Genomic DNA, 20,891 nt, shown 5'->3' on the forward strand with positions numbered 1-20,891 from the left:
GACGATTAAGGTCGAAGCTATAGAACCTTACAATTGTTAGGGACTTGATCTCACAATAGAAAGGTGGATGCAATTGTGTGTAGTTGTTAACAACTGCTGGGTCTTTTGCTTTGCGTTTTGAAAGCAAATCTCTCAAGACGTGGACTAGAACGAAATCTGTTTGTTTAAGTGCTGCAAAGATATCGGGAGCTCCTTGCCGGGGCAATTGACTAGTGCGCTTATTTTGTTCTTAACAAGATTAAGCTCCTTAATCAACTCATGTGCGGATAATGGGTTATGATTGTTATTGTGATGAGGAGTTAAACTATTATTTATGGCGTCGTGCCAAATAACAATTTTGTCTGCGTGTGGATACTCAACGCTTAACTTATACTGCACAGTTTTCCTCTGCTTGAAAGCTTTGAAGCTCAAGCCAGGCTCGGTAAAGGAAGATTTTAAGTGACGGGAGTACTGAGGTTCATGCAATTTGCCTTTTGTTCGACTGAGGGAACTAGCACCAACAATAAAGAGCAATTGCTTTTATTTTCAATGGTCATAAAGAGTAATTGATGATAACTTTGTTTTCGGCTAAGTGAACACTAGCAAAATTTTTGGCTAATTGAACACTAGGAAATTTTTCGGCTAACAGAACCCTCGAAAAGTTTTCGGCTAATTGAACAATCGGAAATTTTTTCGAATAATTGCACACTACAAAATCTTTCGGCTAATTGAACACTCAAAAAATTCTCGGGTGATTGCACACTAGGAAATTTTTCGGCTAAATGAACAATCGCAAATTTTTCGGCTAACTGAACCTTTTCGGCTAATTGAACATTCGAAAAAATTTCGGCTAATTGAACACTTTTTCGGCTAATTGAACACTCGAAAATTTTTAGGCTAATTGAACACTCGAAAATTTTTTCGGCTAATTGAACACTCGAAAAAATTTCGGCTCATTGAACACTTTTCGGCTAATTGAACACTCGAAAATTTTTCGGCTAATTGAACCTTTGAAAATTTTTCGGCTTGTTGAACACTAGGAAATTTTTCGGCTAATTGAACACTCGAAAAAATTTTGGCTAATTGAACACTTTTTCGGCTAATTGAACACTCGAAAATTTTTCGGCTAATTGAACACTCGAAACATTTTTGGCTAATTGATTAATTGAGAATTTCGGCTAAAGTTATCAAGTTATTCGGCTAATTGAGCACCCAAGTTATTCGGCAAATTGAGCACGCAAAGTTATTCAGCTAATTGAGCACCCAAGTTATTCGGCTAATTGAGCACACAAAGTTATTCGGCTAATTGAGCACTCAAAGTTATTCGGCCAATTAAGCACCCAAGTCATTCGGCTAATTGAGCACTCAAAAGTTATTCGGCTAATTGAGCACCCAAGTTTATCGGCTAATTGAACACTTGAAAATTTTTCGGCTAATTGAACATTGAAAATTTTTCGGCTAATTGAACACTAGGAAATTTTTCGGCGAACTGAACACTCGAAAAATATTCGGCTAATTGAAAACTTGAGACATTTTCGGCTAATTGAACACTTGAAAATATTTCGGCTAATTGAACACTCGAAAAATTTTCGGCTAATTGAACCTTTGAAAATTTTTTGGACAATTGAACACTCGAAAAAATTTCGGCTAATTGAGCACCCAAGTTATTCGGCTAATTCAGCACTTAAAGTTATTCGGCTAATTGAGGACTCAAAGTTTTTCGACTAAATGAGCACCCAAGTTATTCGGCTAATTGAGCACCCAAAGTTATTCGGCAAATTGAGCACGCAAAGTTATTCGGCTAATTGAGCACCCAAGTTTTTCGGCTAATTGAGCACACAAAGTTATTCGGCTAATTGAGCACTCAAAGTTAATCGGCCAATTAAGCACCCAAGTTTTTCGGCTAATTGAGCACTCAGAAGTTATTCGGCTAATTGAGCACCGAAGTTTATCGGCTAATTGTGCACTCAAAATTGTTCGGCTAAGTGAGCACCCAAGTGATTCGGCTAATTGAGCACTCGATTTTTTATTCGGTTACTTGTGTCTAAGTTGGAAGTCCGCCGCCAGTGTGGATATAAGTAGCACCAGTCAGAAATAGAGTTTACTTGTTTAGAATGTTGAAAACTAAAGTTTTGTCTTACAGTTTTTTCAACACTTCCCTGCCGCAACAGACACCGTCCGAACAAATGTCCAATCCACTGTGTGCCAGAAGAACAAAAAGTGTCACTGACTTAGCCCTTTTTCGCCACAACACCAATAGTAGTCACTGATCCAGCCTCTGGTCGCCAGAACTTCCAATAGTAATCACTGACCCAGCTTCTGTGCACCAGAAGTACCAATAGTGATCACTGACACAGCCTGTGTGCGCCAGAAGATCCAATAGTTGTCACTGAACCAGCCTATAAGTGCCAAAAGTACCAATAGTATTCAATGACCCAGCCTATGTGCGCCAGAAGTTCCAATAGTTGTCGCTGAACCAGCCTCTGCGTGCCAGAAAATCCCATAGTTGTCACTTAACCAGCCTCTGTGCGCCGGAAGTTGACTTAAAGCGGACGATGCAATCCTTAACCCGATTACGTCCAGGTCGATGGACCAAAATGTTCGAGATAGCTAACGTCTAAAACTCAAATGACAGGAAAACGGTTAAAGAACAATCTTTATTCAAGTCTCTTCGGACGCGTTTTCTTAATGAGACGATTAAGGTCGAAGCTTTAGAAGCTTACAATTGTTAGGGACTTGATCTCACAAGAGAAAGGTGGACGCAATTGTGTGTAGTTGTTAACAACTGCTGGGTCTTTTGCGTTGCGTTTTGAAAGCAAATCTCTCAAGACGTGGACTACAACGAAATCTGTTTGTTTAAGTTCTGCAAAGATATCGGGAGCTCCTTGCTGGAGGCAGTAGACTAGTGTGCTTATTTTGTTCTTAACAAGATTAATCTCCTTAATCATCTCTTGTGCGGATAATGGGTAATGATTTTTAATGCGATGAGGCGTTAAAATATTATTTTTGGCGTCGTGCCAAATAACAACTTTGTCTGCGTGTGGGTACTCAACGCCTTACTTATACTGCACAGGTTTCTTTTGATTGAAAGCTTTGAAGCTCAAGCCAGGCTCGGCAATGGGAGATTTTACGTGACGGGAGTATTGAGGTTCATGCAATTTGCCTATTGTTCGACTGAGGGAGATAGCACCAACAATAAAGAGCATTTGCTTTTATTTTCACTGGTCATAAAGAGTAGTTGATGATAACTTTGTTTTCGACTAAGCGAACACCAGCAAAATTTTCGGCTAATTGAACACTCGGAAATTTTTTCGAATAATTGCTCACTACGAAATCTTACGTCTAATTAAACACTCGAAAAATTTTCGGCTAATTGAACACTAGGAAATTTTTCGGCTAAATGAACAATCGAAAATTTTTTGGCTAATTGAACACTCGAAAAATTTCGGCTAATTGAACACTTTCGGCTAACCGAACACTCGAAAAAGTTTCGGCTAGTTGAACACTCGAAAAAATTTCGGCTAATTGAACACTTTTTCGGCTAATTGAGCACTCGAAAATTTTTCGGCTAATTGAACCTTTGAAAGTTTTTCGGCTGATTGAACACTAGGAAATTATTAGGCTAATTGAACACTCGAAAAATTTTCGGCTAATTGAACACTTGAAAAACTTCCGGCTAATTGAACCTTTGAAATTTTTTCGGCTAATTGAACACTTGAGAAACTTCCGGCTAATTGAACACTTTCGGCTAATTGAACACCCGAAAAAATTTCGGCTAATTGAACACTTTTCCGGCCAATTGAACACTCGAAAAATTTTCGACTAATTGAACACTCGAAAAATTTTCGGTTAATTGAACACTTGAGAATTTTTCGGCTAATTGAACATTTAAAAAAAATTTTCGGCTAATTGAACACTTGAAAATTTTTCGGCTAATTGAACCTTTGACATTTTTCGGCTAATTGAACAGTAGGAAATTTTTCGGCCAATAGAACACTCGAAAAATTTTCGGCTAATTGAACACTTGAGAAACTTCCGGCTAACTGAACACTTGAAAATTTTTCGGCTAATTGAACACTTGAAAATTCGGCTAATTGAGCACCCAAGTCATTCGGCTAATTGAGCACCCGAAGTTATTCTGCAAATTGAGCACGCAAAGTTATTCGGCTCATTGAGCACCCAAGTTATTGGGCTTATTGAGCACCCAAAGTTATTCGCCTAATCGAGCACTCAAAGTTATTCGGCCAATTGAGCACCCAAATTATTCGGCTAATTGAGCTCTCAAAAGTTATTCGGCTAATTGAGCACCCAATTTTATCGGCTAATTGAGCACTCAAAATTGTTCGGCTAATTGAGCACCCAAGTGATTCGGCTAATTGAGCACTCAATTTTTTTTTCGATTACGAGTGTCTAAGTTGGGGGTCCGCCGCCAGTGTGGATATAAGTAGCATCAGTCAGAAGTAGAGCTTACCTGTTTAGAATGTTGAAGACTAAAGTTTTGTCTTACAGTTTTTTCCACACTACCCTGCCCCAAATGACACCGTCCGAACAAATGTCCAACCCACTGTGAGCCAGAAGACCAAAAACTGTCACTGACTGAGCCCTTTTTCGCCACAAGACCAATAGCAGTCACTAACCCGGGCTCTGTGCACCAGAAGTATCAATAGTGATCACTGACACAGCCCCTGTGCGCCAGAAGTTCCAACAGTCGTCACTGAACCAGCCTCTGTGCGCCAGAAGGTCCAATAGTAGTCACTGACCCAGCCTCTGTGCACCAGAAGTACCAATAGTAGTCACTGACTCAGTCTCTGGGCATCAGAAAGTCCAATAGTTGTCACTGAACCAGCCTCTGTGCCCCAGAAGTTCCAATAGTAGTCACTGACCGAGCCTCTGTGCGCCAGAAGTTCCAATAGTTGTCACTGAACCAGCCTCTGTGAGCCAAAACTACCAATAGTAGCCACTGACCCAGCCCTCTGTGCGTCAGAAGTTCCAATAGTTGTCTCTGAACCAGCCTCTGTGTGCATAATTTATCAATAGTATTCACTGACCCAGCCTCTGTGCGCCAGAAGTTCCAATAGTTGTCACTGAACCAGCCTCTGTGTGCCAGAAGTTCCCATAATTGTCACTGAACCAGCCTCTGTGCGCCAGAAGTTCCAATAGTTGTCACTGAACCAGCCTCTGTGTGCCAGAAGTTCCCATAATTGTCACTGAACCAGCCTCTGTGCGCCGGAAGTTGAGGTAAAGCGGACGATGTAATACTTAACCCGAATACGTCCGGGTCGGTGGACCAAATTATTCGAGCCAGATAACGTCTAAAACTCGAATGACAGGAAAACGGTAAAAGAACAATCTTTATTCAAGATAACAATACGTATTTTTCAACGATAAGCTCTTATTCAATCACACATAACACTCCTCAAGTTCGTACACATAAGATTTATAAAGTAACACTGGTGGCAAAAAGGCCAGACAGGATCTGTTAGCCTTTTGTAAGCCAATAGAGGTCAATTCAGCTCATGTGTGACGTAATTTGGCCTTGCTTAAAATCAAACCATTCAATGCGTTTTGTTACTCTAATAATTTTATATCTATGTTATCTTAGTCTAAATCGGGCTAGTTTAGCTTAAAACCGCCCTCAAACGGTTCGTTGCTCAAGGCACATGTTTTAGAATACGGATTTTGCTTCGCAGGGTTTGACATGGTGGGGGCTCGAACCACCGATCCTTAGATTGAGAGTGTAGTGCTATACTATCTGCGCTATGGTTACTTGTTTTGTTACGCAAACATTTACAATTTAAAGTCGTTCACATTTCTCGTTCACATTTCTCGCTTACATTTCTCGCTTACATTTGTATTCACAACAGATAACTATTTGAAATTAAATTAGTTTTCTCGAAAATAGCGAAATGTGCCATTTGGAAAATTTGATGCGGAAACAATTTTAGGAACAAACAAATTTGAAAAAGTTTTCCACTATTCCACTCTGTGTGTGCATGAAACTATGTGGCTTCTCTGCATTGAATAAGAGTGTATGAATGAATTTGAGCTAAAAATTGTAAGTAGAAAGGATCGAAGGTGTTACGCTGTTATTGCCAATTATAATAGGAAATCTAATCAGAACACTTGAAGCTTTACTCTTTATATCAATTCACTTTGAAGTTGATATGGAACAACCTTGTCAAATCCTTTTTTCCTTGTGGCCTGGATTTTAGTAGACATTATTTTTTTAGACAAGCTAACATTTCGCCAATTTTTAGACACTCAATTTTTAGAATCCGGACGTTTCACGCCTTTTGTCTTTGTTAGGAAAACCATTACGTCGCCAAATGTACTTTTTACCGAGCATTTTTATAGAGTGGTCCGATACCATTTCTAGTGAAGTAAAGGTTTTCTGTTTAGCTTCAGTTTTATCCCGAAATTTTTTGACCTTGTTAATAGGTTTTTTTTTTAAAAAAGGACATAATGTTTTCGATGAAATTAATGTTTGTTGTTGTTGTTTGTCGATTTTGTTGTTTGTTTAGACTCGTTGTTCTGAAAATGGTTGATCTCCTCAATCTAATGCGGCATTTCTTACTACAATGATTTTTTTTGCGTTGGAGGCGATCTTCTCGTTCATACATATTTTTTTTCGAAAAGTACTGGAATTATAGAGGGTTTTCGCATTTAGTAGGCACTTGTGCTAAAAGTGAGGTGAGGATGAGCGGGCTCGATAGAATTGTGCAATATTCTACGAGCTCATATTTTGGATAAAAAGCTATTGGCGTTCAAATATACTAAATGTACTAAATATACTAAAATGACGTTCAATTCAGGATGTTTTTAATGGATGGCATTTTTAAATGATGTCAATTTTGATGTCAAACGTTGGTGTTATCAGGAAAGTTGAACCTTGATCAGTTTAATAAAAATCCATCACTGCTGATGCTGATTATATTTGTTCTAATAATTTATCCGATTTTCTTTTTTTGCTAAGTCAGATTTGTGTTAAAACTTATTGGCATTCAAATAGGCTTATTGGAAGGAAGTTAAAAGACGGACGTCTTGAAAAATTGTTTTTTTTTGGATATCAAATAATCCCTTAATCTGATTTTCTTTGTTCTACAAATTATCCGGAATTCCACATATAGCTAACTCATATTTGTGTCTGAAACGGAAGATAGATGCTTCATCCCTGAATACAGACCCAGTAATTTGGTTCTTAGAAATTGCAAAAATTTAGATAATTTATTTGTGGACAATATTGACGTGGAAAAAAGTTACGTGTACTATTAGTTATTGTGACGGTAATTTGCGGACTATAGTGACAACATTTTGTCAAAAGTATTCACGGTTGCCAAAATTTAAGAAGCATTTTGGATGAAGCTGACAGATATATCCACTTTTAAGCCAATTTGAAATAAATGTTCCTACTCTCAGTGTTGTCCACGAACGCATATAAACATAATCTTAAAACATTGGCGCGGATAATGCTTACCAAATGGCGTATAATTAATTGACCAGAGTTTTTGTTTGTGAACGTAATGAATTATTTCTTTTTTTTCCAGCTCATTTGACGACCAACTTTTAATTCAAAATGTCAGTAATCGGTGCTTGGAATGGTCATTAAACAGAACAACGCTTTCAAAATTTGACACGTTGTTTCGTATAAATCTCGGGTAGGAACATTAAGTGTGCACACGCATTACAGAGTCCACCTGTTTTAGAAGTGAAGTACTTTTGGTTTTACTTGTTCATGCAAAAATGCGGCCTCTGACTTTTTAAGTGACAAAATAAAAAAATAGATTGGAAAAGCAGACTGGCAATTTAAATGAGTTCTCATTGATATGATTTTTAGGACACTCCACCAGTAAGCGATTTTTTGTGTCATGCTTCTCAAAGAAATGGAGCTGCTTGAAAATTTGTCATCCAGTTAACCTGAAACTCTCCACCCATCTAAATGTTTTCCCACAAACCGCACAGTACGCAGATTATTCAACATATACTCCCGCCCCCCTGCACTCTATTAAACATTCACCAGCAAAATCACTGGCCCGCAAACTTTGTGTACGTGCGTGCCTGTACTTTTGTGTGTGTGTGTGTGTGTGTGTGTGTGTGTGTGTGTGTGTGTGTGTGTGGTGTGTGCTGCGTGTGTGTGTGTGTGTGTGTGTGTGTGTGTGTGTGTGTGGTGTGTGTGTGTGTGTGTGTGTGTGTGTGTGTGTGTGTGTGTGTGTGCGTGCGTGCGTGCGTGCGTGCGTGCGTGCGTGCGAATTCATGTGTTTGTGAGAGTGTGTGTTTGTTGGGCAGTGTGGTGGTGGTGGAGGAGAAGGGGGTGATGTTATGTATGCTTCTTACAAACATTTTATGATTGCAAATTTAACATATCTGCATCAGATTTGATTCTGTGAAGTACTCAAACATTATGTAGTAGACGCAAAACAGCACTGAATCAAATTGTAATTCTTCTTCCGAATAAACTGTTTCAAGAATAGTTGCGCATGCTAAACACGCGCTACTACTGTCGCTTTTTGGTCCAATCCCGGCAGCTGCGTTCCCGGTAAAAAAAATGTTTCCTCCCGTAGATCTTCGAAATAGTGATATTCACCTTAAATAATTGTTTTGCGACCCAAGTACTCGCACACGCATTCACAATTACAGGTGATTATCCAGAAACGCGGTAATAATGTATCGTTTTTACAATAACTAGCCACCATGTTCACAACCTCGGTCGGAATTCCGGTAAGTTTCTCTGAAGGGAATAGAGGTTCCTAACGAGAATATTATCGGAAAATTGGCACATCCGGTTGACCTGCATCAAGTTTTCTTAGCAAGACATATTCAAGACATATATGAAGTCTATTCCCCGATTCAGGATCAAGACGGATACTGGTATATCCAGACCGTCCAGAAGCGCCTGTGTTCAGACTGTCCCAACAGGAAATATCTTATGTCCAGAATTTCCTGCGTTCACCATTAATTTGTGCGTAGAACAGACTTTCGTACGTTCTTGTTCAGACTTTGGAGCGTTCACGTCTATACTTTTGTGTGTTCATGTCCAGACGTTGGTGAGTTAATCGGACAATTGCGCGTTCACAAGACTTTCGCGTGTTCACAAGACTTTCAGGCGTTCAGCAGACCTTCGTACGTTCAACAGATTTCGTTCGTTCATGTTCAGACCTTCATGCGTTCTAGTACAAGACTTTTACGCCTTCAAAATCAGACAAACAGCACTAACCAGACATAATTTCTATACCTGAGTTTGTCATACTTCATCCATTTCGTATATACAAATTCAAATTTATTAACTCAGCAATATGGTTGTCAAAACACTGCAAAATTAAAAACCAGTTGCAAAAAATATTGATGCAGTTGAATACGGTCCTCAAGTGACATTTTTGCTATTTATTTTAAGTCAATTGGGTTTCGGGTTTCTGCTTTGTATTCAGCCACTTGAGTGGGTGCTCCGTAGTAAGGGTACTATATCTTCTCTGATTGCTATTCCTTTCAACCATATTGTTAAAAAAGGAAATAGATTTCCTAGAGAGTCAATTTTCGGACTTTTGTGCGGTTGAGGCAAGATTGTGTTCGCTCTCGTTCAGACTTTTGATACCGTAACGTGACATTCATCTTCAGACTTTTTTTGCGTTTTTCGAGTTTTTCAAACTATGCATATTTGAAGTCGTGCGTTCCTCTTCGGTCTGGATATACTTGATTCTGTATTGGAAATAAACTCGTGCATTTAACCTGTTAACCAGATGCTTGTTTATGACCAAATAAACATTGCACAAAAAACTATTCAGTTGGTCTCAAGCAAAGATTTTAGCAATTAGTAGTAGTTGCAATAGCGATAGCCCAGCAGCAATATTATTGGCCTTCTCTTGTTTTCTAACAACCCAAATGGTTTAAATTGTATGGTGGCATTCGCTTTCAAATGAGAAAAGAAGTTAAATATTTGCAGTTGATGGATTTTGGATATTATAATCCGAACGTTATACACTATAAAATATCTTTCCATTTTGGTGATTGCTGCAGTTATGCCTGTTTTTCTTGTTTTTTGTTGTCTCAGTAAGAACTTGTCTCATTTTTAAACAATCCTTAAGGAAAACTACCCTGTTTATTTTTTTCAGTAGATATCTAATAGTTTTTAAACTTTGAAGATGTGTTTTTTTATAACTTATTACTAAATTTTTTGAATTTGGCCCTCATTGTTTGATTTTTCTTGTCTCGTCATCTATCATAATCAATGACAGGTCCCATTGGTATTTTAATAAAATAAAAGGGAACTATTTAAGATAACTAGATTTTCGCTAACTTTGTATGGCATTGGCTTTTTTGTTAGCATCTTAGATTTGCTTTAGGTGACCTGTTGTTCTGTCTGTTGTGTTTTTGCCTAATCACAATCATTACGGATGCCAACAGGCCTCTATTGCATCACAAAATTTTTGGTCTCCTCAATTTTTTTAGTTTACAACTGATTCTTCGTATGCTTGGATGACATATGATTCTAGACAGCTGCTGTCAAATTTGAAAAAAAAAATCTTTTCTTTTTGGTATTATTGTCATTTCACCCGTTAGAGCTATCAAAAAACGAGTTTTTGTATCTGTCAACGTTGATATTGTTATTGTTCCGACCCTCTTGAGGGGGGAGGAACTATATACTCAACTGGGTTTTTTTTTGTTCCGTGAATTTTCGCCGCTCGATATATTCATCGTAGAGAGTTGAGACTGGTATCATTAGAAAGCTCGTCCAGCGTAGAATATGGAATTAAAAAGATTTTTTTATTTTTTGTTTTCTACAGGGAGTTATCGAGGCTTAAACTTCTGAGAAAAGAAGAGTGAATTCACGTTGTTTTTATTCACATTTTCCGGAATTTTTGCCTAAATTTTCGTCAATTTTGCTAAAATTTGTTATAATTTTTAAGAATAGTGTCGTTGATTTTATTTTTGAAGACGAACAAGCATTTTTGATGGTTTTGATTAAATTTTTTGGTCAAAAAATCTGGATAAACATTTCAAAATTTAGCCTTTTTCATCAACAACAGCACGAAATAAGCTACTTTAGTCCACTTTGATTAAATTTGCCTACAGTACACCCCCAAACAACACTCATACAATCTTTGTAGACTCAGAAGGGGACTATTTCTACTTCAGAGTCCGCAGAGAGTGCCTTGTAGTTAAAACTTTGCCGTTTTTTGCTAACTTTACTCGTTGATTATCAAAAATGCAAAATTTATTTTGAGTTTCAACTCAGAAATTATCTATATCTACAACATTCGAAAAATCAATTGTTCTTAACGGACAATAAGTATTAACAGGGGTAGCTTTGGGTCATTCTTGGACTGTTACAATCCAAAAAAAATCGGGTTGTAGTCGGTCGGTCTTTTTTTTTAAAAAAAAAAGACTTTTTTTTAATAATAAAGAACAGAACATATCAAATCAAAGCTCAGGAGTGATAGGTCCAACCAATTCGCTTGCTAAACAGCTCCAGGTTAATGCATTTAGTTTTTTAATTGAAAGTTTATGGTCGTTTCTTTTTTAAAAATAATTGACTTTTCAATAAACAATGGCTTAATTAACTTTTCCTCTATTTTTTCTTAATTTGTTCAACTTCCAGCTTAGTGTCAGCAAAAAAAAGACTGCTTCTTCTTTCTACTGAGTTAACATTTAGTCTCGGTTGCAGTTTTAAGCCTGAAATTATTGTTTTCTGGCTTTGATACTACAAGAGTTTAGATTTTTGTTTGTTTTGATATTTGCCAGTTTTTCACGTTTTCTAATTTTGTCATATTATCACATTATTGACAGTTCTCATGTCACCTTATTAGCATTCAAATTAAAGCACAATTGAACATATTAAAATCCTGAAAGATATAAGTCATCGTTTAAATGGCCTCGACGCCTCTTTCTTGAAGAAATCAATTGAATTTTTTAATTTTGTCTTAACTGTCATTTATACTTTGTCGTTTCGGTCGTATGAAATTTCCTGTATAGTGATAGCTTTCATTGGCTTTTCATGGAAGAATAGAAAAACCGATGTTCTGATATTAGCAGATAGCTGATGGCTTTTATGACTTTCAAACCCATCGTTTTCCAAAATTAAAAAAAAACTTTTTTAACTTCGCAATTTTGTTCTTTTTATGTTTCTTTTTGTTACCTAATCTCGTTAGTTGATTACAGGTCAAATATGACATTATGGGTGTCAAGGGAATAAAAGGGATTGGTGTCCCAAAATCTTTTTATTAAAGATTTTGTTATGACCTTACTGGATTCGACACCGCTTTTTCACAAAAAAAAATTAAATTAATTTGATTTTTGTCATATTTGACGTTCTTTTTGTAGATGCAAGAAATATTCTGGATAATTACAGGTCTCGAGGGTTTCCTTTTCATGAAAAAACGACGATGTTTAAATAGCTCTTTTTGTATTTAATGCCTTTCATGACATTGAATGTAATTTTGTTTCGAAAAAAAAATTAAAAGTATTACATACTTTAGCACTTCGCTTTTTTGTCTACTTGTTACCTAGTCTTACTAAAGAATGGCCACGTACTACATTATAGCTGTTTGAAGAAGGCGCAATCAAATATATTTTGAGTGCCAAAATTTGGCTTGACGGTTTTGACAGCGTTTTCTGGCAAGTTTCAATTGAAATTTTGTTTGTTCTTTGTTGTTCTTTTTAGCCGCTCTAAAAAATGAATAAGGTCAGGTCCTAATGCCCTTCTATAGAAGCAGTGGTAATCGCAAATTTGTGGTAATATTAATTTATTCCTAATGGTATTTATTACTTTGAAGTTAATTGTTTCAAAAAATTAAGTTAATTTTTTTTACTTTTCTGTTTTTGTTCTTTTTTATATAATTGTTACCAAACCTTTTTATGGACTGATCGCATATGTTTTCTGGTGATTTATAAGTTGTTTTTGTTTAGTTTCAGGTTTATCTGACGGTATGTTGACTTTGTTATTAAATTTAGTTTTTAAGAGGGACATAAATTTTTTGATGTAATTAATGTTTGTTGTTGTTGTTGTTTGATTTTGCTGTTCGTTTTGACTCGCTTTCTTAATATTGACAAATTACAGCACTCTAGTGCATCAATTTTTACTCCACTGAGTTATTTGTTTTGGAGGTTATCTTATCGTTCATACAGAATTTTTTGAAAAAGACTTGGGCTTTTTTGGGATTCGCAAAAAATAATTTTTGGGTTTTTCTATCTGTTCCTCATTTGGTAGACAATTATGCCAAAATTGTGGATGGGCGGGGTCGGAACCTTATGTGCCATTGCACATTACCGAGCCGCCTTGTTAGTTTAGAGATTTAAACATAAAGCAGCTTTGCATTTTACTCCAGGACCTTTCCTATTGACCTTTATTTCTTCAGAATTTGTGCCGTCCAGAAGACAACATGATTACCCCAAAATTATTTTTTATCTATTCTACAATAATTTTTGCAGCTTTTTTATTAAACAATAGTTTGAGAAAACTGAAAGTGATCTTTTTTGGACTTTTTAACCTTCGTTTTAAGACTGCAGGTTCACAAACCTATGCAGATTTTTTTCTTGCAATCAGCTGACTATGTTATTAGTCGAGTTTTTTTGTATTACAGACTTATCGTCTGATAGATTTCTGTCTGACCATCTGACTATTCGTTTTCACGAAGGGGATACAAAAGTAACGCTCGGAGAGCATTGAGTCGCTGATGAGTTTACTTACATCCTTGCGCATTACTAGTTTGCAATGGGATTCACCTAATCTACTGGATAGCCGTAAATTCTTGGTGTGAAGTGTGGTTGCTTAGTTTGACCCCCATCTTAATAATCTCAAGGTAACCTCCTTAAGCCTCAGCCAGCTGCTGACCCGCTCAGCCAACGTCAGAAATTTTGTCCGACGTTGCTCGATAAGGTCCAAACTTACTGTGGATCAATCGACTAGGTTTTCTCTGCGCAAACGGGCGAAAAGACTATTCCAGTTAATGCCAGATAAGAAATACTTTTTACTGTGTGTTTCAGTATCCTTAACGTTGCAACGTATATTACAAGGAACAATTATGGGAATTCCTTCAGTATTGCTAAATAAAAATTGTCGAAAAAAAAACAGCTTAAGATCAATCAACGCTTGTTTTTGACCACCAGGGCTCTGATAAGTTAAAATTAGTTTCACGTTGAATCGGTATGTTTCAGCGCTGACGACAGACTTCTGCTGTGGCTCAGAATGGATCCCTCTCTCAAATTGACAACCTCAATACAGTTCCATCCACCCACTATTTACTATCAAAAGATCAGAGAAAAACTGTCATCACCCAAACTTTAGTCAAAAATGCACAGCATTATCGAAGAAAACGTTTCTTTTTTTTTGTACACATTGAGTCCAGGTCGAGATTCTCGTTCAAAATTTCTGGTGATCAGACAACAAAGTGTGCGTTCAAACTTACAAGGACAAGGACACGCTCTAATAACGAGACAAAGTCTGCTCAAAATAAGTTTGAGCGAGTTGATCAGTTAAAATTTGTTCATAAGTAAAAATGCTCGCACTCTTGGTCATCCTGTTTATTATGGTAACCACAATGTTCGTTCAATCGACCGAGGCGAATGCAAAGTAAGCCGATAGGCAAGCAAGCCGACAGAAAAGCAAGCCGAAAGTTATGTAATAGTTATGTAATCAATCAGAAATAATACATTGTCAGCCGTTACAATCAATACTGCGCGTAGTATTATAGTGCATAATGTATTCCAATGCACCAAAGAAACAAAAATGCGTCAATTTTCAGACATCTAGTGGGTACGGGCCTCAGCAGACCGCTGTCCATGGCCATGCCTCTCATCCGCTGTGGGATGTAATCCGGAAATAGCGGGCCGGTTATCGCGGCGAAGCGCGCCCACCGGCCCGCCAAGGGCAACTTAAAATACGGGGTATCCGAAAATTTTTCGGTTTACTTGACCTCATTTTCAAAGTTCGGCTTGCTTGCCTATCGGCTTGCTTGACCGCCACCATCGACCGAATGCCCCAATTTAGCATTACAAACGTCAACAACAAAAAAGCCAACAATAACATTTTGACTTTGATTTGTTCCCCCTGCAGCAGGGATAAACCAAATGTATGAAATTTGAGTGGAGCGAATGTTTACAAACAACATCAAGAAAATTCACTACCTATTGAAAGTTTTGACTTCATTGTTTATAATTTCGAAGAATTAGGAGCTATTTAATTAATGCTGTTGTTGTTGTTGTTGTTGGGGATTTACAGCTGTGCTGAAGGGTCTAAAGTCCCAGTCATCAAATTAAATAATGTCCAATAGTTTCTACAGTTTTGACAACCGCAGAACAATTGCCAAGTGCAATTATTTTGCTCAGAATATTTCTTCTCGAAAAAATTTCACATTGCACCTAATATTCGGTTTTTCAGTCCAGATGGTTCCCTTAAGTTTATTAAATTTTCTAGGCGGTTTGCAATTCGACAGGTTTTAAAGGTGAAATCGCTGCGCGCTTTCTCTGTTCGAGTTTTCGTCATTTTGAAAATTTCGTTGTTCCTTGTTCCTTTCGTATGTACTTCTGTAGCTCGATGCCGCTATTCTCCTCATTCAAAGCTTTTGAAACCAGCAGTAGATCGTTAAGCTGGATAAACATTGGCCATGGCAATATGTTTAATAGTGGAAGCTGGCTTCAGTATTCTGTATCTTTATTTCCCGTTATCCCTTTGACTACCTTTTTTTGAAACTTTTCTAGAATTTGAATTTCAGTTCTTCCTGCAGTCAAGCACGTGAAACCATACAGCAATACCGGTAAAATTAAGGACTTATTTAATCACAATTTCACAAACGTGTTTACTTTAGTTGCAACATTTCGCTTAAGCATGTACAGAACTTTATTTGCTTTCTTCATTCTTTCTTCAATATGTTGTTTCCACGATACATCAGCCGCCACGTGAATACCAAGATCTTTGACAGCCGTGGATTTCGCCAAATCTTTTCCCATCAATTTGTACTGTTGGTCTCTACCTCTGAAATTCAGATACGCACACTTGTCTATTGCCAGCTCCATATTATTTTGGATTATCCAGTTCTCAATTCCGTGTAGATCATCTTGGACTTCCCAGTAGCTTCTTTGTACAGCCAAAATTTTAAGATCATCAGCGAAGATAAAGGGCTCAGAAAACATCAGGACATCTGGAAGATCGTTAATAAATATACAGAACAGTATAGGGCCTAGGAGTGACCCCTGTGGTACCCCGCTTGTTACATCGAGTATCTTCGAACTGGTATTGTCCACACGCAAATATTGTTGTCAATCACTCAAGTAGTCGATGAAATTTCGGGCAAACATCCTTCAACTCCAATGTCATTCAATTTTTGAATGAACTCATAATGTGGTACTTTGTCAAAAGCTTTTGAGAAGTCAGTGTAGGAAGCAATAATATCTGATTGAGGGTCGTGATCAAGAACTTCATATATTCTTTTGAGAAACAGCAGCATATTTGTTTGCACAGATGTTCTCCTTGCAAAACCATGTTGACTCTTAGTTAGGAACTTTTGAAAATGATTGTACAAGGCAATGTATATACATTTTTCCAGAATCTTGCTATCAATGTTCAATAGTGAGAAAGGCCGGTAGTTTTCAACTTTTCTTCGGTCTCCTTTTTTGAAAATAGGCGTAATGGCAGCAATTTTCCAGCTGTCGGGTATTTCCTGCAGCATTTTTGTATTCCCAAGGACAGAATGCTTGCTGTACTTTAGGACAGAATTCCAAGTGAAGCTTGCCGTACTTTTTCAACAATTTCTTATCCTTTTGCTTTCGGCGAGATAAAAGATTCTTGACTATATGCAACACTGGTATCTCAGTTTCTTTCAATATGTTGTAGACGTCAGGAGCGCCTTCTCCGACACTAAACAATTATAACTATATCAATAAACAATTATAAATATATCAACAAACAATTATAACTTCTCTGCCACTAACAATTATAACTATATCAGTAAACAATTATAACTATATCAACCTTTCGTTGTAGACGTTCGATTTCAACTTTTAATTGATCACCGTTGAGGGGTATTCTATTATCACTTTTCGGGCTCGTTACCGTGTTATTGATAATATCGTGCCACAACGTGATTTTGGTGTTATTTTCAACGTATCGCAATCGATTTTGTACTATCTTGTACTTATCTTCAGCGTTTGGATGTAGATTGTATGCTGGTTTCGAGATGACGTTCCCTTTGAATCGTTTTCGAATGTTATCCCACTTCTCCAAAGAATGATGTAATGAGCTAGCTCCAACAATCAACATTACAAAAGGGCAACCACGGCTACCCTGACATTCAATTATATCTGAATCTATTTAATAAACTATTTAAATGCAGTTAATGTTTTTTCCTTAATTCGTTCTCGTGTTTCTGAGAAACGAATTAAAACAAATTTTGGGACCTTTGGAACGTGTATTTTTTAACGTATAATACTAACTAATTTTGATCGAGTCAAAGCTGAGCCAATTTAAATGAGCGAGCCGAAAAATAGGGACCATTTATTAAAGTTTCAAAATTTCGGGATTATTTACGCAAAAAAGCAACAAAATAAATAACGAGGCAAAGTATGATCATACGTGAACTTTATTTCACCGATGTCACGAACGCACTAGCCATTTTGAACGCGCCAGAATCTGATCATAGTTCTTTATGGTGTGGATGGGTTGTCCGAGCATATGACAATTATCTTTGAGAGTGTAAGAATCTGAGCGATTTTAGCAAGGAACTCGACTAGGGCGTTTTCTCTTCGAGGAATCGGAAAATAAAATAATAAGTGCAAATAAGTTTTCTGAAATTTATGCGCATTTTTTATGCTTTATTTAATTCCATAAATTATAATTTCGCTTCTATTTTAATATGCCCAGTGACACGAAAATTTAAGTAACTGGCAAACTTAACATTAGTATAATTCATTTGTTTCAAGAACGTGAGAATTTTATTTTAAATAAGTGAGAATAATTTTTGATAAACCAGCCTAATTTTCGTCAAGAGAATCAATAGCTCGAACATCAATGCAAGGTATATCAAGTTTTGTTCAAATGTGCCAGGAGAACCGGAGCCACCAATTTTGTCCTTTGTCAATCTTGGTAGCTAAAAATTATAGAGGCAGAATTTGAGACGTTCTTTCAAATCACTCATCTGTAGTTTTGTTTAATTTTGTTTGGGTTTTGCTGAAAATTTTTTGGATTTGTTTATTTTTTTATTTTGAGCTAAACTGAAAACTATAGAAAACAAAATGGCCAATGTCCTTACAGCTAATGTCTTGCGTCTCGAATTGCAACGAAAACTGAATACAATGCTTCAAGTGCAAATATTGGCTTCAGGTCAGTTGTACTAATTTGAGAGAAGAAAAGTTTGAAGCCTGAGGAAAGAAATGTTTCTTTTGAGCTTGTGAAAAATTGCTCTACGGAGTTATTTCAACGTAAAAGGATGAAAAATTTCATGAAAAAAATGAAAACGTGAAAAACGACTTCAAATTTCCCATGATTTTTTGAGAAAAGAATTTCTCTGAATATAAATTATGCTAGCCTTAATCTGACACCTTGAACAAAGCTACAACAGGAAACTCATTCATCTCCTGAAAGTAAAAAAAATGATTACTCTAAAACAATGCAAGAGGAAAATAAGCTAATTCTGTTCGGTTTTTGAGAAAATCAGTCTTCTAATGAAGGCTCATTTAGGGATTTTCTTGACAAACTCCGAAAAAACAAAAATCAGATTTTAACAAAATGTAGATTCTTTGGGAACAAGTAATGCCATACAAGACGGTTTTTGCCCTGACAAATAGAGTAGCAATTATCCTAAATAGAGGCCATTGGTTGTAAACATTGCAAACCACTGGAACGCGTTTCACTGATGTCCAACAAAAATTGAAGGAGAAAAAGAAATTTTCAAAAAATTTTTCCAGCGAATAAGAATGGTTGAAAGAAAAAAACTGCTTGATGGTCGATAAAAATGTTCGGAAAAAACAAAAATCAGTCAACTAAAAATAAAAAATGTGAAAAAAAAAACTGTTTTAGAAACAGCAAAACATTGATCTGGCAACTGGAAAAATGAAGTGAGATAAAAACTGTCGACAATATAGGCAATTTTGACCGGCACCAAGTGATGTAATACGAATTACCGCACTTTTTTTTAGATCAATTTTGACAATACAGAGGCGCACAAAAATTCTCTTGAGAAAATTTGAACTAGACAATTTGTTCAATTGATTCGTGGTTTGATCTTTTCAAATAGCATGTAGCAGTTGCAGAAGAAGACTGATAAACAACTTGGCGCTCATGATGTTGTTTTAATAGCTCATAAGTCTAACCAAGTAATGGAGGACCAAAAAACAATCGAAACAAATGAGAGTTTCTTCCAACCTGTTTTCATATTTTCAAAGATATTCTGGTCGTATTGTTTTTAAAATTTATAGTATTCCAGTAATTAATAGCTGGAGAACTGAAGGTCGTTAGGTTTGCGAAACAATTGATTATCTCGTTGAAGAAATTGGTGTAATTATGACAGAAGAAGGGTCAAAGAATTGTCGGATTGTAATCGATGAATTGATGACATTAATTTCCACAACGTAAATTGGAATCTTTTGACCAGCAGTGAACTCAGTGAGAAACTAATACTCCAGCAGTTTTGACAATTAATTTTTAATAAGAAACATAAAATTTGATTTTTTTGCAATAAAATAAGTATGCGCTCTGAGTACTTGGAAGAAGCTCTCTCATCAGAAACTCTCTTTTATCGTAAACTCTCACTTGTAGAAATTTTTGTTGATGTTAATAAAAACAAAAAAAATTATCTGTTTATAGAAGATAAAGTTGAAAAAAAATTAGTCGGAACAGGTTCAAAAGTTTTTCCAATCAGCTGAATAAATATTCTAGTGTATACAGCAACTCTTTATATGTCTTTCAAATCCGTTCACTTAGAAAACAAATTTTTGACTACAAGGCATCAAAGAAATGCATCTAAACTTAGCTCTATAGCAAGTAAACTCAATAGTCCTATTGAGATAGACTATAAAAGTTTGTCGAAGGAAACCATTTGAAGCTAATAAAGTGCTAAGAACTTTCTCGAAGGAATGTCAAATAGTATGTTGAATGTCAAATTATTCAAGGGGCTCCAGAAAAAATGTGAAGCTTTCCATTTTTTTTCCCTTCTTCACAGCGATTTTCGCTTCTTCACTGTGGACAAATCGGTACTAGAACCGCCAAAACCTCAAAAAACTTTATTTGCTCAGATAATATATATTTCTATATAAAAGAAATCCCGGGAGAAATCACAAAAATCAAGTCGGGTTCAAATTCCGTTGAAAATATGATCTATCCGACAGAGACCAGGTTCTTAATCTAATCAATTCAGGTCTTTTACCAATTGCGTACAAGCTGTTCCTCTAAAATCGCATTGTTTTTAATCAAAATAACTTTTGGACAGGCATTTCTTTTTCCAAATGTTTTCTAGAAGGTCACATCACACGGCCGCTTTACAAGATCCCTTAGTAAAGTCTTGAGTTATGCTGGAGGTATGAGACAGAATTGGCGCAGTGAAATTTTTTCTGTTCGTGGTCACAATGCGTTTTGATTTTCCTGCACTCTTTTTTGGTATACGCCTTTGAATGAATCCTAAAATATTGCATAGTGAAAAATCAAAAACTTTGAGACAAATGACGTGTCAAAATCCAGATAAAACTGCTTTCCTTCTGAATTCGATCTATTAGAAAACATAAATCAAAACTAAATCTCACCTATGTGGGATAAAACCGAGATTTTTGAAACCATGTTTGGTTTGTAATCATCATCATCACAATTATTATCATAATCATCATCATCATCATCATCATCATCATCATCATCATCATCATCATCATCATCATCATCATCATCATCATCATCATCATCATCATCATCATCATCATCATCATCATCATCATCATCATCA

The 20,891-nt window shown here is 36.4% G+C and overlaps 1 protein-coding gene across 2 annotated transcripts in view; it reads left to right on the forward strand.

Annotated features, from left to right (window-relative positions):
• The window catches only part of LOC142345365 (uncharacterized), a 36,159-nt gene extending 21,860 nt beyond the window's left edge, over positions 1-14,299 (forward strand). The window contains exons 6-7 of one of the 2 annotated variants that reach the window (XM_075397395.1): positions 7,814-7,825; positions 14,125-14,299. In XM_075397395.1, coding sequence (XP_075253510.1) covers positions 7,814-7,825; positions 14,125-14,254 — 142 coding nt within the window. In that variant the 3' untranslated portion in view covers positions 14,255-14,299. The remainder of the gene's footprint in view (positions 1-7,813; positions 7,826-14,124) is intronic. The other variant, XM_075397397.1, reaches the window with a different exon arrangement.
• The last annotated feature ends 6,592 nt before the right edge of the window (positions 14,300-20,891 follow it).

The sequence above is a fragment of the Convolutriloba macropyga genome, chromosome 9 (assembly GCF_964194025.1).
Source record: "Convolutriloba macropyga chromosome 9, txConMacr16.3, whole genome shotgun sequence".
Taxonomy (NCBI): Eukaryota; Metazoa; Xenacoelomorpha; order Acoela; family Convolutidae; genus Convolutriloba; species Convolutriloba macropyga.